The sequence below is a fragment of the Drosophila navojoa genome, chromosome 5 (assembly GCF_054131105.1).
Source record: "Drosophila navojoa isolate 15081-1374.11 chromosome 5, UAZ_NAV_1.0, whole genome shotgun sequence".
NCBI classification, from domain to species: domain Eukaryota; kingdom Metazoa; phylum Arthropoda; class Insecta; order Diptera; family Drosophilidae; genus Drosophila; species Drosophila navojoa.
The window spans coordinates 9,273,075-9,291,569 of NC_142893.1; the positions used below are offsets into that span (position 1 = coordinate 9,273,075).

General features: G+C 42.0%; 1 protein-coding gene across 8 annotated transcripts; it reads left to right on the top strand.

The window, feature by feature from the left end:
• The first annotated feature begins 2,264 nt into the window (after positions 1–2,264).
• Positions 2,265–17,740, top strand: LOC108655246 (arginine kinase). 8 transcript variants are annotated; one of them, XM_089261014.1, is made up of 18 exons: positions 2,445–2,730; positions 4,969–5,028; positions 5,526–5,686; positions 5,753–6,064; positions 6,475–6,651; positions 6,759–6,850; positions 7,057–7,249; positions 8,407–8,799; positions 10,145–10,321; positions 10,541–10,687; positions 10,782–10,935; positions 11,002–11,159; positions 12,492–12,612; positions 16,234–16,305; positions 16,365–16,886; positions 16,950–17,213; positions 17,297–17,394; positions 17,467–17,740. In XM_089261014.1, the coding sequence occupies exons 1-18, from the start codon at positions 2,670–2,672 to the stop codon at positions 17,647–17,649; spliced, it is 3,345 nt and encodes a 1,114-aa protein (XP_089117140.1). In that variant the 5' UTR covers positions 2,445–2,669; the 3' UTR covers positions 17,650–17,740. The 8 variants fall into 8 exon arrangements, with proteins under 8 accessions (XP_089117141.1, XP_089117138.1, XP_030239385.2 ...); XM_089261012.1 differs by lacking the exons at positions 16,950–17,213; positions 17,297–17,394; positions 17,467–17,740 and adding an exon at positions 14,393–16,011 and having other exon boundaries at positions 2,274–2,730; positions 16,365–16,434; XM_030383525.2 differs by lacking the exons at positions 16,950–17,213; positions 17,297–17,394; positions 17,467–17,740 and adding an exon at positions 14,393–16,011 and having other exon boundaries at positions 2,275–2,730; positions 10,145–10,279; positions 16,365–16,434.
• Positions 17,741–18,495: the final 755 nt, after the last annotated feature.

An 18,495-nucleotide genomic window follows, 5' to 3' on the forward strand; every position in this document is an offset into this window, starting at 1 on the left:
TAGAAATTAGATAAAAACACCTACAAAGCGCTGAATATGCCGCAGTCGACAACTAAAGCGCGCCCCGAGCAAATCGAGCCCGAAAAAAAACAAAAAACAAAGAAAAACCAAACGGAAAATTGAGGAAAAATATCAAGTGATTAAACTTTGTGTACGCTGTGCTTACGTGTGTGTAGTGTATGTGTGTGCTAACTGTTTTTGTGGCCTTTACATTGTAAACTTGACCAGCGTTCGGCTTGTGGCAAGTTCAATGCACCAACTGCAAGCGAATCGGGTTCGCGCGTGGCATTTGCATATTATACGAATGCATTGATCGACAAAAGCAATTACAGTGTAGATTTAAGTGCTATTAACGGTTAATTAGCCACGCTAATTGCTGGCCATTTGGCATTGACATTTCGATGGCGCCTCGGCCCATCCCTGCCTTGCCCCATGGGAGTCGTTTTTAATTTGGGTCACATGTCCAGAAAATTGACTTTGCCTTGGAAGGCTTCTACATTTAATTCCTTAATTTGGTCATAAACACGCAGTTCTGAAGACAGCTAAGAGCAAAAACTGTGTCAATTGGTTTTCCAATTCTTTTACAATTTCATTTTATTTTCTTTGCTTGTTGTTGTTTTTTTTGCTCACGCAATGTCCATTTGGACACTTGGCGCTCAATTAGTCATTCAGAAAGTATTGACTTGAAGCCCGTTTGGCAATCGGCTGCAGTTGTTGGCCGAACTGAAAGTTCACACAGCATTTGCTGCCACGTGCTGGGCAAACACTTAAACACCTGCTCCTGCCACGTACACAGGACCTTGAAGTCCTGCTCTACTTTTGATAGTAACGTGTTATTTTATTTCGAAATCGAATTATCGACCTGTATCTAATTGGTTTGTTTTCGTTGTCGTCGCCCGCAGCTGCGGCAATTGTATGTGTGTACGTGCGTTCGTGGCTTCATTAGGCGCCGCCGCCGGCAAAAGTATGCAACGGTTTTGGTCAGTCCTCAAGCTGCTGTCGTTGCTCCCAATAGTATGCTATGCATTTTTTAGAATAGGCATCGATAGAGTTTTATGCTGAAACATATTTAAACAGCTTTGTACTTTGTGTTTGGTTTTTGTGCTATTCGTGGCTAAAGTGTAAAGTGCTTAACTTTTATATTATATTTTTTGAAGATTTGGTTTATAGCATTAGGAATTTTTTGGTTATTTATATATGTTTATCCTCTGCACTTCATAATAATAAATTTAAAAAAAATTATTTTATTAAATGTAGAACCGTTTTTTTATTAGATAATTTTAGTTTAGTGATATTTGTAAATATATATTGTAAGTCCTCCTGAATCATCAGAAGGTTAGGCTCTAATATAATATCCCAACTGTGTTGTTAAAGTACTATATTTGCATGTACAGGTTCAACGCTTAAATAAAATCAAAAAAAAAAAAAAAAAAAAAAAAAAAAAAAAAAAAAAAAAAAAATTGGTTCTACACTTAAAAAAATTAATTTAAAAAAACCCGGTTCTACACATAATAAAATAATTTTTAAAAAAATTTATTATTATGAAGTGAAGAGGATAAACATGTAATTTTATATTTATGAAAAATGATTGAAAGTTCTTATAACTTAAAGCAGTTTCATTTTTTATACTATATCAATATTTTTTCTGGCTGTGTCCAGTTCACAGTTTAATTTTTAGAGTTTTTTGTAAGCTAATATTATTTATGTTTGATTTTTTTTATTTAGCTTTAAAACAGCTCAGAGTTTAATTTTAAAAATTCTTTGTAAGCTAATATTATATATTTTTGATTTTTTTTATTTAGCTTTAAAACAATGATTATTAAATTTTTATAAAACGTATATAAGCAACAGCATTTCATTTCGAGAATGATATATGTACATTTATTTATTAATTGTTACCAAAAATGAATTCTAAATAACAATTATTATACCTACATGTATTAGTCTTATATATTTCACAAAATAATATAAAATGTGAGCAGGAATTCTATTGAGTTCTGTATGGGGTATATATAATTTTATGCCTTGCAAAATTATAAAAATTATTTCGATTTCTCTATAGATTTATGATTTATGTAGCGCTGGCGCCTCCTTCAAAGTTTGTCTTTGCTAGATCTCGTCCTACGTCCTGCATGCCCGCCTCTGTGCACTCAGCTATCTAGTGGCTTTAAAACTAGGCTGAGCATGTTTACATATGGCATACGCCCCCATACAAGTGTTCCGGCCATTCATATTTAATGCAATGGCACGCGATTCGCGCACTGCAATTGGCCAAATGAACGACAAAAGCCTGAGCTGAGCATTGGCAATTGTTGAGTAACCGCAACACACACACACAGACGCACACACACACACACTCACACTGAATGCGTATTGACCAACAGCTAAAACTGAGCGCCAGACGTCGTTGAACTTTCAAAGCCAACGGACGAGCGAACGGACAGCAAAATAAAATAAAAAAGAATTACAATAAAAATTATATATAAATGAATACAAATAAATTGTGAAAAATTTGTGAGCAACGTAAAATAAAAGCAAAGCGGAAAAAGGAAAAAGGAAACATGTGTCCTTTGAATCGCGACTGGAGCAATGTGCAGAGTCGTGGACTTTAAGTGTTTTGCTGTTCCGAAATTTGTGGCACAAGACGATAACGGTAACTGTTTGAAGGCATGCCACCAAAGCGTAGACGCAGATTTCATGGACTCTATTACCATTCATCGCCGCCAAAGGGTGAGTGCACCATGAAGTTATGAATAATAGCTGAGGGATATTGAGTGCCATTCGTATTCATTAGTTGTGCGCAGCTAATTGAGCCAATTACGATTGATGTGTGTGCCAGCCAATTAAGTAACACATAAGGGAATTCCACACAGTATGAGTGAAAGAGAGAGAGAGGGAGAGTGGGAGGGCGAGAGTGGGGGAGTGGAGGCACGCCATGCGTGACAAAGCGCAGACATGGCCAAAATTTGCATATTGCGTGAGTCCCCAATGTCAGCTCAACAAGTAAAGCTAGCTGGCAGGAGGCGCAGCAGGAGTTGTTGGAGTTCTAGTTGGAGTAGTTGGAACAGCAACTGGCGACGACATTAAGTGGCAATCGCTAATGCGCCATTTCCGTGGCAATTGTTGCCCTTTTGCAGTCCTCCTTTTTTTTCGCTATTGTGTTTTATTGCCACACACACACACACCCACACACACGCAGCTTTGTGTGGCAAGCGATGCGAGCAACACTCGAATCTAATTTACATGTGTGTGCTTAATTTATGGCCAGCGCTTTCAAATGAGCCAGGGGCAAGGCAATAAAGAAACAGTTCTTGTAGCTAATGAACAGGTTGCTTGAACAAGTGGCTATAGAGGAACTTGGCAGCGTGCCTATTCTATGTTTTGTTGTGGTCTGGTCTGTCTACTTAGGAGTCTGTCATGAGGTAACTGGCTAAATATAAATACTGCTATAAAGTTAAGGACGGCTATCGCAAAGGCTGCTTCCGGGGAGGACTTGAGTTGGAGAGGAAGACGGAGAGGAGGGGAGAGAGAAGGAAGCAGATAGGGCAGGGATGGAGAGAGTGAGAGGAAGAGAGTAAAAGGAAGAGGGCGAGAGAGAGAGAAGGAGAGAGAGAGGGACAGACAAAGCAAGAGGTATAGAAAAAGAGTAAGAGACAGAGAGAGAGGTAGTGAGAGAGGAAGGCAAGGAGAGAGAGAGAGAGAGAGATAGAGAGAGAGAGAGAGTGAGGTAGTGAGAGAGGCATGCAGAGAGAAAGAGAGAGAGAGACGGATAGATAGAGGGGCAATATAGAGAGCGGAGATTGGGGGAGGGAGAGAGTGTAAGGCAGAGTCAGAGAGAAGGAGATAGAGACAGGCAAATAGAAAGAGAGAGAGAGAGAGAGGGAGAGCAATATAATGAGGTGGACAGGTAGAGAGTGAGTTTTCATATAAAATCGGTAGCGAAATATCATTTATTATTAATAATATATATAGAACTTAATATTTATTCCTAATTTATTTTTGATTAACTGTTAAATTAATAATATGTCGGCAACCTATTTCCTTGGGGATACTTGTGCTAGTCTAGGCGTAAAATTTTATTTAAAGCGATAAAGAAGTAAGGAGAGGACAGAGTGAAGAAAAAAGAAGAGACAGAAAGAGAAAGAATGAGGGACGCAGACATTATAAAAAGGCTTCAAAGACGTAGATTTATTACACAAAAGATCCATAAAGAAGCTTTATAGTTTAATAAAGAGTCACATTATCATGCTATAAATACCCATTGGGCTTCCTGTGGACGCCTACAGGAACCATTGAGCATTTCCAACAAGCAGCTATCGCAGATCTAGCCTGCAGCTGATACTCGTGTTAGCCAAAATTGTAGACATCACAATTAGGCTGCACTCAAACTGTGCGCTGTGAGCTTTCACTCGATGGGAGAGTCACTGCTGACCGATGGGAGATAAGAAAGCGCTAAAAAACACGATGGAGCCATAATAAAACTGCCAGCACTCACACTGCATATAAATAGTACACAAATATGTAGCGAACTTATTTACCCAGTAGTACACGGGAAAAAGGGCGAACGACAGGACGCAATTACCGCCCACCTTGGCCACCATGGCAAAAGGCACAACAAAAGCAAAAATAAAGTGTAGAAATGGGAAAAAAAACAACGAAGAAAAATGAGAAATAACACATTGAGCTGTCCTAAATTCAACACCTTGCTTTGGTCAGCCATGTTAGTTGCCTGGCACACGCAATACGAAGCACAACTAACGGCTGCAGAGCAAAGTCCTTCAAGCAAATAATAGAGCTCATCAAGTAGGCAGGCAGTTCGTTCCGAAGGCCCTTTCATAATTAATCAAGCACATACGTACATACAGACACAAAAAAAAAACAAGCATAGACTATACATAGATTTCGATTTCTACGAATTATTTTCAAGCAACGAAATCAAGAATTTAACTATGTCTGATATCCTTGCAGTCATGCCGATGAATGGACAGGCGGCGGGCCAGAATGGACGCAAGCCACGGAGCAACGACGGTGCGTATGAGTAATATTTGTATTTGTTAAGCGTTTTCGTCGGCCCACGGCCGAAGGCTCTCCGCCAGCTGTCAGTTTCCCAAATCACTGCTCAATATTTCAAGAGCTACACGCCTTGCATAGCAAATGCAACGACCTTCAAGGTCTCAACAATGAAAAAAACGAACGAAAATTTCCTGAGAAAACTTGAAAGTCAAAAAAAAGGAAAGTAAAGCTAAAGTAAATTCGTAAAGTTGTTGAGACTTTAAGTTGAGCATTTGCTTGGCTTTTAATTTCGTTTTTACTTGCAAATTGCATGCAAACACGAATAGCCGAAAAAAAAGCAACAACAACAACTAAAACTTGTGCTGAAATCGAAACCGGAAGAGCACGAGACGAAGGGCAATGTGGGGGCGGCAACGGGGACACTGGGCGTGTCTGGTACTATGCAAATTTTGGGTGTTAAATTAATTTTTGACTGCACTTGGATTTCTCATTTATTTGTTTGCGGATAATAGATTTCTCGGTGAAGCTATCGACCATCCGCATCTGGATGCACGAAAAGGATATTGGCAAGCTGACGCGCATTTTGTGGGCGGGCCAGGGACAGCGCCTCTGTCAGCAGGCCAGCAACAATGGGCGTGTCAAGCGATTTTTAGCCGCCGTGCCGCACGTCATGGTAAGCTCCATTTTATTCGTTTGACAACTGACTTGTGCGCCGATAACGGTACAGCGATTGCTATAGAATGCCACGAAGGATCTGCACCAGGCGGTGATCGATAACAATTTGGAGTCGCTGCAAATGCAGCTGGAGCCGCCGGTGCCGCCAGCCCTGGTCACGGCCAAGGATAGCAATGGCCTGAACGTCATACACAAGGCCGCTGGCCTGGGTCACACCAAGATGCTGGAATACCTAGTGGGACTCTGGCCAGAGGGCGCACACGAGATCGATATCACGGGCAAGACGCCGCTGCATTGGGCCGCCAGTGCCAAGAATAACATGCGCTGCTATACGCTGCTCACACAGGCCGGCTGTGATGAGGAGGCGCAGGATTATGTGAGTAACGGACACGTACACATACATATATGAGCACACATGCACACAAATAACCTTAATAGGTCGAATAAAAGAACTAGTTCATTTATTGGTTCATGAACTGATTAGCTAGTTTAGTTTTTGGGCCATGTGCAGGCGTACTAGACCATTAATTGGTTCATAGATTGATGAACTGGTTCATTTTTTGGTCCAATTGGTGAACTAGTTCTTCAATCAGAACATTTCCAGATCATTTATTCCCATGATACTTTGCTTATTACTAAAAAAAACCCTCATAAATGAGTCAATAATGATGACAGCCTAGTTCATAATATACCTAGTTCACTTATTGACTCTCCCAAGTACTTTACAGTTTCACGAGCTTGCAGTAAACTCTCCATTTAACTAATTTTTCGACTCGAATTTCTCAGAAAATGAAGACCCCTTCATACTATCGCCATAAGCCACACGAAATCGAGCGAGCTTTTCTGGTCTATGTGCCGGAGGCGCCGCGCATCTCCCCGGATAGCGTCACCGATTGGGAGGCGCTGAGCGATGATAACGATAGTAATGCTGGCGGTGACGCCAGTCGCAGCAGCAGCAAGCAGGTAAGTGCGAGGGAGATGGAGAGTGTGTGAGAGAGGGAGGGAGTGAGAGAGCTGAGGCTTTTGCTGCTTGGCTAATTGAAAAGCTTGTGTGGTCTCGTCTTCAATAGAAATTGTCCAGCAAGCCGGCAGTCATTGAGAACGGTCGTAAATCGTTGGACGACAGCGCTGAGAACACCTCCGAACTGGACACGAATGATGGGTAAGTGGTTTGTTGGCAAACGCCGTTGACATTGACTTGGCCTCTAGCATGGCCAGCTTTACGATGCGCTGCGGGGGGCTGAGGCGGGGCTGGCTAAAGGCTTTTGCTACGTTTCCTCTTTTATTTACTGTTTATTTTTTTGGTTTTGGGCATGGCTTTTGAGAGTTTTTTGCATTTTGATCGAAATCGAAACAAAATCCACGCAGTACCAGCGCCATTGAGGATGATGAATTATCCAAGGCGGAGGCGGATGTGAATGGAGTTGCCGCAGCGGATGCCGATGCGAATGATGATGCAAAGGCCGCATCGCCGGTCCCACAGCGCCGTCCCGAAACTCCGGCTGCTTTTGCCACCGGCAATGGCAACGACACAGCCGGCGACACTGAAAGCGATGCTGAGGTAAGTCCCCTGAGGCTAGCCAGGCCCATGGCCTGAGTTCCTTTATTTTTGGTTTTTGCTGTTTAGACGCTCTGCACCCCGCGCTTTTGCTGTACAGTTTTAGTTTTAGTAGTTCTCTCTGGGTCCACTAGCCGAGCGAACAGCTGCAGCTGCAATCGTTTGTCTTAGTTGCTGTCAAAGTAAGCTATTGTCGGCTAGGATGCGGCTTTCTTTTATGCCCCAGCCACACACACACACACACATAGAGAGAAATTTATTCACCTACATAAATATACTTACACTGATATACTGTTAACCTATGAAGTCTGTGGGAGAAAATACCCTTTGGCAATCCTCTCGAAGGAAACTTCAGGTTTGTCTTTCTGGGATATTACTTAGACGTTCCTTTTGCAAAGTCTATTGGACTCTGATGAGTGCTCTTCAGAAAATTTAAACTAATATAGAGTTGCCTTTAAATATATGAGATTTTAGCTTTAGGTATGTCAAATTTGCCTATTAAATCAGAATCAGAGTAAAACTGATTACATTTATTGCATTTAAGGAATTATTCAGTTGTCTTTAAATAACCCAAGAACTGCCTTCAGTACTGTGCTCAAGAAAATGAATAAAACACACACATTCATATCCCTTGTAAATACTCTTAGTTTTCTATCGGTTTAATACTTAGCAACATAATTATTTACTGTACTATAGAAGCTTTTCATCAGCTAAACTCATGCAATCATAGCCTTAAATATAGTTTCGTATATCTCCAAGAAAAATCGACCACATTGGAAAGCTTTGCGAGTAAATGAAAAATACAAGAACTACCGTATATGTATCGTAAACGCGCTAACGATATATGAATAGCTTTGACAATTTATATTATAAATCTACAATAGCTTTCAGGTCTTTGCCCAGAAGTCTTCTATGAATAAATTCTTCGTTGATAAGCAATCGATAAATTGGCGATAGAGTTGCACACCTCCCAAACTGTATATAATAACAAAGTACACACCCACACAAACACAAAAAGAAAGGTTTAAGAACACGCATATCAAGCGCTTTGTCAGCTCGACTGATCCATGTAGATAAAAAAAAAATAAAAAATAAAAATAAAACAACTAGAACGTGTTCACAAAGGAAAGCAATCAGTCGACAATTGTTTACTTTTGCAGAATATTGCAGGAGCTGTAAGCGCTGAAGGAGCTGAAGTTGAGGCCGAGGCAGCGGAGCCGGCGATGGATGGCGATGGGGCAGAGACAAGTGTAGAACCGATTGAGAATGGAATTATGGATGATGCTGTTGGGGCTGAGAGTGAGCAAAATGCAAACGAAAAGACTGAAGCGATTGTGAATGAGAGCGAAGCGGAAATGGAAATTGAAACGGAAACGGAAATGGCAGCGGAAGAGCAGCAGCAGCAGCAGCAGGAGCAGGAGCAGGAGCAAGAAACAGAAACTGCAGAAGAAGCACACGAGGAGAAAGAGGAGGCTAAAGAAGAGAAGCAAACTTCAAATGCTGCTGCTGCTGCTGCTGCTGAGGAGGAGGAAGTGGAGGAGGACGACGATGAGGTACAGATTGGCTTGCTTTAAATGCCAATTCATGTGCAGTCAGCAATTGTTTGAACGATTCGATGTTATTTGTGTGGCGTTTGCTCAAAGCGTTTTACCATTTCTTTTGTTGTTTTCAAATTGTGAACTGTACAAAAAAAAAAACAAAAACAAAAACGAAATTAGCTCAAATATATATATATGTATAGCTCAACTCTGTACAACAACAACAACAGCAACAGCAACGTAGCCGCAACCGCAACAGCAACAACAACAACAATAACAATAACACAGCTATATCTATCTCTTGTCTAAATACGCTAAAATCGATATCGTCTATTACCCCATATTGATATATCTATCTAATCAATTGTATTTTGTAAACGTGTGTTAAATTTCTTACTCTAAACAAGCATAAAAATAATATCAAACTCTGCAATAAAGTAAACGCAACTCGTGTGTTTTTGTTTATGTTTTGCACTCGAACTCGATTTCCATCTAACATTTTTCCCATAATCCATTCGTCATTTGTGTATGTTTCTCGCCCACACTCCATTTCACTTTCTCTTTCTCTCTCTCTCTCGCTCTCTCTCTCACTCTCGCTGTCTCTGTTTGTTTATAGATCTAATCAATGGCTGCATTGCGAAATTGTTTTTGCGCATATCGATTTGACAAACGAAACCAAATCAGCAGCTGTTTGACTGCAGATACACTTTCATTTCCCCATTTTCTTGTATAAAAATACTAAAGAGGGGGAGGTAGGCAGACTCTATATACATCTATAAATAATCGTATGCTCCATGTGTGCTCTGGCATTTCACTTTCGCTTGGCATGTCCTTCTCCCTGGCTGTCAGGCAGCCATTCGAATGGCAACTGAGCATGCAATACGTCAAGAACAGTTGTAAACGTTAGATATTGCTGGCATATACATACGTGTGTATATATCATATATATGTATATATATTGCTTGTATACTAGTTATTCATATTCTGCAATTTATTACATTCAATTTGTTTTCTACACATTTGCGTGGGTGTTTTTGCAGCACAACAAATTTCTAATGACTCGAGATCGTATCTCTGCTTGGCTGCAATGCAATCAAGTTAATGCAGCGTATGCGCAATATTACGTATACGACGAGGAGTTGCAGCTGGCAGGAGTAGTAGCAGGAGCAGCAGCAGTAGCAGGACGCACTCATTCGCACCACAAATCAAACCACTCCTCACGCCACCCTCACCCCTCCATTACTTTTGTTGTAGTTGTTCTTAGTCCTGTGTTTCGTATCCTTGTTGCGCACTCTTTAACTAATCCTTAGCTGTTTAGGCCATTTAAGCCAACCGAATAAATGCGCAAAATTCTCTGCAGGATGTGGTAGCAGCCAAACCAGCTCACGTCGAGGAGGCCGAACAGCAACTGGTGCCGGATAACGATGGCGGCGATTCGCTCACATCGTCGCTGGCCATCGAGGGCTTCGTGCAGGGCGCCGCCGAGGATTATACAGTTCAGTCTCAAACATCAGCAGCTTATGATGAAGTGGATGAAGTATAAGCGGCTAAACTTTTTTTCTATCTCCCATCAAACAAAACTTTAACTGAATCACGCTCTCGCTCCATCATTTGCCCTATCTAAATTTCCACTATTTTGATTTTCCTTGACTTTCCTTTCGGCACCGACTCACCCGCTTTCACTTGATGCACACCAGAACTAATGTCGCTCTGTGTGGACCGCCGCTGCAATGTTTAACTCTTGGTTTCTTCACAGGATGGCCGCCTGCAGCAGATCATCGAGTCGGGCGACATGGAGCAGCTGGCCGAGATAGTGCTGAATGGCGAGGGCGGACGTCTGTTGGGTCTCAAGTCCAAGGAGCCGGAAATTCAGGCCTTTCTCAACAACGTGCCCAGCTACATGGTCTGTACCAGGGCCGGCGATAGCCTTCGCCTTAGCCTTTGCTCTATGCATGCGCCATTGTCCACTAATTGCTGCACTCGCTCGCCTTTTGCAGGAGAAAATCCATCGCGTGCACGATGCGGCACGTGACGGCAGTTTGTTGGCGCTGCAGCAGGCGCTGGATCGCCGGAAGTTTGCCATTGCTAAGGACGACATATCACCAAATGGCGCCACGCCGTTGCACGTTGCCGTCCTCTTTGGCCACAGCGGTAAGTGGAGAGGGAGTGCTGGCTGCCTCCATCACAGTTTTGTTCTAAGCCTCAATCAACCCTCAGATATCGTACGCTATTTGGCTTCACGCTTTCCGGAGACCATGGCAATTACGGATAATGACGGACGCACGCCGCTGCACTATGCGGCCACAATTAAGGACAACGGCCACTTCTACAATGTCCTCACGCAGCTGGGCGCCGATCCAAAAGCGCTGGACAAGGTATATATATATGTATATGTTGTATGTTATGTAGAGCACTCTTGCATAATTAAGAGCTAACGGCATTACATAGAGCAACGTTACTTAATTTAAGCAGTTCTTAATGGTAGAAAATTGAGAATTGCTGGCGCTTGCAGTTAGAATAATCGTACACCGTGAATAAATTGATGTATGCTAGGCTAGTAGAGTCGCCTCAATGAGTTAGTTACCCTGTAAATTTGTATATATACGTATAGATATGTACAGTTACATATATAATTTTATTAATTAATTAATTTAGGTAGAGACATTCTTCTTTGTGTCTTATAAATAAGGCAGTTCAAATCATAGTATACCTAATATACCTCATATTGCTTCGTGAGCGGATAATAATAATTAATTATCTAGGTTATACGAAGATCAAGCTCTAATGTATAGGCAGTTACCACAATGTAGAAGACTTAGAACAAAATATACAGTAGAGTCTGGTTATAACGACTCCGCTTTAAATGTTCGTATGGTTCTTGAGACGAAAATTCGGATCCCTAGACAAACTTACAAGAGTAAATTTATATGGCTATAGCGTCATCTGAATATAACGATTGTCCATTGTCGATTGAACGTCGCTATAAGCAGACCTACTGTATATAAATATATAAACAACTAATATAACTAATATGCCCTCTTAAGTTCTAAGCAGGTATAGAAAATATGTGTCAAAAATCATTAACTTACCAATACATTTGCACTTAAAACAAAGTTTTCTTTGTTTGAATAGTGTTTCAAAAGCTTTAAAGTAAATCTCTATCTCATTTTCCAGCTGATTAAATTTAATTCATAATTTAAAGACAAAATATTTAGTCTGATGATCGTTTAACAAATATTAAATTTACCATAAAAAGAAAATTTAAATACCCTTAGTACAGAAAAGTCCTCTGCTGCACTGCTAGTTAATTGACCTATCAAGCCGGATCCACTTTACATTACTATTTAGTACAACAGCTTAATGAGCGTCCTCGCAATGAAAGTCCTCTTAATGAAAGTCCTTTCAGTAATTATTTAAAAACTTTCTGCTTACGCATAGCCTTCCCGCCTCATTATCTATTCAGCTGGAAAGACCAACAGCTGCATTATCCCTCTACTCCTTTCTGCCATTAGCATTGAAAAGGCCTAGCCATAGACTTGAAACTATAAATTTAGTTCCGGAAAATGGGTCAAGTTAAGGCCTATGTGACTTTCATTTGGGTCGCAGTTAGCTGAAGAGCCTTGTCTTCGAACTTGAATCAATATCGTTTATAAATAAGAGATTAACCACAAGGCTTACATCAATTTAAAAATTCTACACGCACGCAGCTGGGCCACACGCCCGAGTTCTATGTGGACATGGAGAAGTCGAAAGATGTGCTCACCTACAGTGAGCTGCTGACCGTATTCGGGGCCGAGGAGCTGGAGAACCAGTTGCTCAGCGATCAAGGTAAACACTCAATTATCCGTTATTTGTTTTGTGTATTTTTTTGCGCTTAAATTGTTTTTGCTTTGCTGTTTGGCTTTGGCATTGTTGTTGTTGCACGCATAATCAAAATACACACACACACACATACATGCATAGCCACACACTTGACTAGTCATCAGAAGGCACTCGCAGTAAAAAATAATTAAATACGTTTTTTTTTTGTTTTTGTTTACTAACCGAAACTTCCGGACTTGATTGGCTGGCTCGTTGACTTTGCCCGCGCCAAGCATCGATTTTCAGTCATACACACACGCACACCTACACACCAGCTGACACACACACACACACACACCAACACACATACACATACGCGTCCTTCGCTGGTTGCGCACTCACGTATTCATACCTCGTATAGCTCGTATAGCTCGCATAGTTAGTCAACTTTTGGTGGCTAATACGCGCAGTTGGTCTCACAGTTAGCCGCGGACAGGTCCTAACGCAACAAAATGGCGGCAAATCGAGAATTTTTCAATGAGATTATCCATAATATAGACGATATATTCGGTATGTAATTGATACTGACAACTTTCAATTGAAATGTTTACATTTAATTAAAAGGGCGATTAGGGGATTTATTATAGTAATAGGACTGCTTAGGCTCTGCTGCTTTAAGCTGATATATTTTCAACAATTTCTTGAATGTTAGCAGAAGCAATTGAATGGGTTTAACCAAAACGTGTTCAGCATTCAATTTATTTTAATTTATTTTAGTTTTTTTCAAAAGAGAGAAGAACGTTCCTTTATTCATTTCATATTATTTTAAAGAGAAATAGTAAGATACAAAAAATAAAAGGCTTGACATAGTATAAAACTTAAAAAAAATAGAGTACAACAATTACAAACTTAAAAAAAAAAAGGAAAATTAAAATTAAATTATAAAAAAAAAAACAATCAAAAGTTTGATATAAATTTAATTTAAAATATAAACTTCAAAAATTAAAGTTTATCTAAAAAAAATTTTACATAAATTAAAAATATATTATATAAAATAATTAAAAATTAAAATACAAAAAATAATATATAAAAAATATATAAAAATTAAAATTAAAAAAAAAATAAAAATAAAAAATAATACAATTTTTGAATTATAATATAATAATAAAAAAAAATTAAATAAATAAATGCAAATATAAAAACCGGGACAAGAAAAAAAACAATTATACAACTAATTATTTAAACTTTTAAATAAAAAATATCATATATAAAAATAAAAAAAAAAATAATTATCCCCTTTACTTCTTTTATATTCTAAATTTGAGCTCATTTAAACTGTGCTTTATCTTTGTATTGTAATTTATGAAGAGTTAATTGCTTTCCAATTAAGATTGAATACTAATAGAATTATATTTATATATACTATATATAGCTGACTATTTAAAGCCGTAGCCTCTTCAAGTATGCTGTCATATTTCATAGTATTACCGAACCACAGACATAAATAATATATGTGCCCAATAGACTAACACACATACATACATACAAGACCTCATCAATCACACTCTCGACTTGAACTACATATGCACCTGTTTGAGCACATGCGCCTATTTTTAGCACACACACACACACTAACAAGTCTCTTGAGCTGCTCTGTGTTCGTTGCCGTGTCTCTCTGTCTGTCTCTGTGTGTGTATGTGTGTGTGTTGGTATTACAACTAGCCCGCTGTGCTGTACTGATAATCATCAACAATTACACCCAACGCTGCCCAACAACAACAACAACAACTCGAACAACAACAATCAGTGCCCGATGATCTGCACAGCGCTCGTCGTGAGCTCCAGGATGGCGAAATAGCGCGAACTCTCGAACGTTGCTACAGCGTCATTACAGAGTCCGGGAAGCTGTTGAGTGCCTCGACCGCCTCGGCCCTGTCGCATCGCAAGCCCTTGAGCGCCTCCTCGCTGCAGCTGTCCGTGACGAGCTATTTGAGCCGGTTCCTGAAGCGGCCCGTCTACGAGAAGATAAAGCGCCGGCAAACGCGCCTGGACCACAATCTCTTCGATGTGCTGTGGCCGGCGATGCGCAAGACGTCGAAGCTGCGCCACCTGGAGGAGGACATCAATTGTGGGATTATAGCGCCCGATTTCGATGTGTTTGTGGTGTTTCAGGAGTTTCTGGTGCCGCTGCTCAAGGATATGCACTGCCTGAGCATCGATGCGGAATTCAAGCCGCATCCGCGGCTCGCCTACTTTCCCATGGACAACGGGGAGCGTCTGAATACGGCCGCATTTGTCTACGACGACGAGTCGCAGCTGGTGACGCGTTGCATTGTGGAGGCATCCAGGAATCTGGACCAGCTGGAGCTGCCCCTCAATCTGACCATTGGCCAGATCGAGCAGGCCGAACGCCTCATGATGGGCCGCATATTTACGGCCAGCTTTGCCGAGGCCATTGGCGAAACGGAATCGGGCAGCTACTATACGCTGACAGAGCTCATGGAGCCGGACTCGGAGGTGGCCAAGCTGCTGGCCAGCCTGGGCCTGATGATACCCCTGCTCGATGACAAGGATCTGGTGCAGGCAGCCGAGTCGACGGCCTTCAATGGCGCACTGTGGCCGTATGGCCGCGGTGTCTACGTCAATTCCGCCCACAATATGGCGCTGTGGCTCAACTGTCAGGAGCATCTGCGCGTCATCTCGGCCAGCAGTGCCAAGGATCCGGCGGATATGGGCGCCACCTACACGCGGGTGGGTCGCGCCGTCACCTATCTGGAGACGCAGCTGCACTTCAAGGAGAGCTATCTGCTCGGCTATCTGCAGTCGCGGCCAGCCTACCTGGGCACTGGCCTCAAGATGACCACCATTGTGAAGCTGCCCAATCTGATGAAGGAGCTGGATAACTTGCGTCACCTGTGCTCGGTGCGCGGCCTGAGCATGGTGACCAATCGCCTGTCCAAGCTGACCGTGCGCTTGATCAATATGCAGAGCATGGGCGTTGTGGAGTATGTCCTGTTCCAGGACTATTGCACCGCCGTCACCAACATCCTCTCGCTGGAGAAGGACATGTCGCTAACGAACTCCAAGCATATTGCCACCATGCTGGTGAAGATCTTCAAGCGCAAAAAGCATAGCATTATCGATCGAAACTAACCAAAGAAACAAACCACAAATGAAACCAAATGAAAAGCACAATTCATACATTAATCAAATTCAATTTGTATTGTAAATACAACCGAGCACAACAAAAAAAACTACTTAAATTGTAATATATATATATATAGAGATAAACATATATACAGCTAATCGATCGATAGAGCTTACAGACAAACCAAAAATCAAATAAACCGTTTTAATTAAATACCAAAAACCACATCCTCAGCTTCGGCCGCAACGTCGCACGCAAAAAGTTTTCATGAGATACACGTACGTACCTATTGCTCCTGCTACACCCCGCCGCTAATCCCGATCCCAATTAGCAATGTGTACCGTTCTTTGATATGATTTGCCACACTTATCAGTTACAAGTAGTAGTTATTCGACTCGACTCTCGCTTTGTATATATAATAATATTTTTGATATATTTAGTCTACTTAGATGTTATCCTGATCCTCGGCTGTGTCTTATAAAGCTTCTCTGCATTCGCAGGTCAGTCGCAGCCCGTTACCTTTCAGGCCAATCCCATCTTCAAGACGGAACAGGGCAAATATCTGGCAGACAGTAAGTGAAGCATCATCATCATCATCATCATCAGCCCATAATCAGGTCTCGTTTGTCAGCTCTCGCCGATCCGCTGATCAAGGCCTTGACCGAGATAGCCAACAAACGTCCGAAGGATCCCGTTGCCTATTTAACCAGCTACTTGCAGCAATTTATGGGTCAGCGCAAGGCCCTCACCCAGGTCGTTGTCCACTCGGGCAACAGCAAGATCAGCGGCAACTCCACGGCCCGGGCCAACTCAGTGTCCAAGCTCAATGGCAGTCGAACGGGCAAGAGCCAGGCGGATATCATTGAGCTGGATGCCGGTTCGCTGGCCGAGGACCAGGAGGAGAATGATGAGGACGCCGCACTGGCTGTGCAGCACCTGGAGGAGCGCGACGAGCATGGCCAGAGCATGCTGCACTTTGCCTGCGCCCGCTCGCATCGTCGCGGTGCTCTGTACACCCTGATCGAGGAGTCGCGCATCGATATCACCTACAGGGATGAGCTGTATCGCACGGCCAGGGATGTGGCGCTGCAGGCGAATCAGCCCAATAATGCCACTGAAATCGATCGATATGTGCTCGCCCAGGCAGTGCTGGGTGGGGGCTAATTAACCCTTGTATTCCCTAAAATTCCCTAAACTCATTCCTTGCCCTTTCCAGGTGAAGTGGAGCCCTTTGAGCAGCTGGCCCTGCAGGGCTACGATCACATACTCGATGTGGAGGATGAGAATGGCAAGTCGATTCTAGATGTGGCCACGGAGCATCAGCACGAGGCACTTTTCAACTTCTTGAGCAATTTACGCACGCTGGAGGAGACGCGCGAGGAACTGCATCAAATGATACGCGATAAGAACATGGAAAGGCTCAAAGAGCTAACCGCCGTGCCCAATGTGAAATGGCTGATTAAAACGAAAAATTATTACGGTAGGTGGGCGAGAGATAAGAAGAATGAGGGAATGAGTGAGAGAGAGAGAGAGAGCAGAGTATCTAATCCAATCTTTCTCTAGGTCGCACTGCTCTGCACATAGCCGTGCTGAAGGAGTCGGAGGAAATGGTACAGCATCTGGTGCAGCTTTGCCCAGAGGCACTCAAAGTTACAGATAATGTGAGTTGGAGAAAGCTCTTCTTGTCTTTTCCTTATCATGCCTAACTCATCTTCCCTCTCTTCCTCTCTCAGCTGGAGCGCACCGTCTTGCATTATGCACTGGGCACCAATTTCTGTGAGAGCGTCAGTCGCATCCTTATACAAAACGGCGCCAAGCGCACGGCTAAGGATCTCAAGGGCAGACAGCCGAGCTACTACTTTATCAACAAGGCGGACATCCTGCGCCTGCAGGAGGAGGAGGAGGAAAGTCGCTGAGCAATATTTACGTTGTATAGAAACTCAACTAGCTCTAAGCTCTGTTCTAGTTCAATAAAAATGGAAATCGTTTAGCAATGATCGAACTCAAGTGAAACTCATTTCGCACTTCACACAGTCTGCGCATGATTCTCCGCCTAAGTGGCCCATTGAGATAAGCCTGAAGATTTGCTTAAGCTGCCTTGAGCAGCCACGCGAGACGGCCATTCATGACCGTCAAGTGCTGAGCGTTGGCCAACGTAACGGTGGTATCGTTACATGCTGAGATAAGATTACGACCAAATCCCTGGCCTTGCTGTGATTCCCGTGCGCTGCCGCTTATCGATTTTCGAGTTGAGACAGAATAAAAATGTTTTTTGATTTAAAAACCAGCTGGCCATAAATTAAATAAAGAATTTTCATATACAATTATTGAGAGAGTGCGCCAAAGCTGTTACACGAATTTTATTGCTCATTCACGATATTCAAATGAGTAAATGGATTTTGTTTGTTTGCCTGTTTGAATAGTAAAAGTTGAGTTAGAGTTTACTAAAGTTGACTTTTATTAAACGAATTTTAGTGATGTGAATTTAATAGTGTTATTAATATTATATTTTGGATTTTTGTAAATTAATTCTATATACCTTTGAATATTATTATTAAAATATTTCTATAGGGTATTAAAAAACCAGTGAAGCCTCTTGAGCCTGCGCTCAATTGAGCTGCGTCTTCTGCCTGTCTCGCCGTGAGCATTATCTAAGCAAATAAATGGAACAGCACAATCAATGAGCCTGTGTGACTGTGTGTGTGAATGCATAAATTTTTGTTTGATTTGCTGTCAATGGCCTATCAGACCCTGTGAAAAAT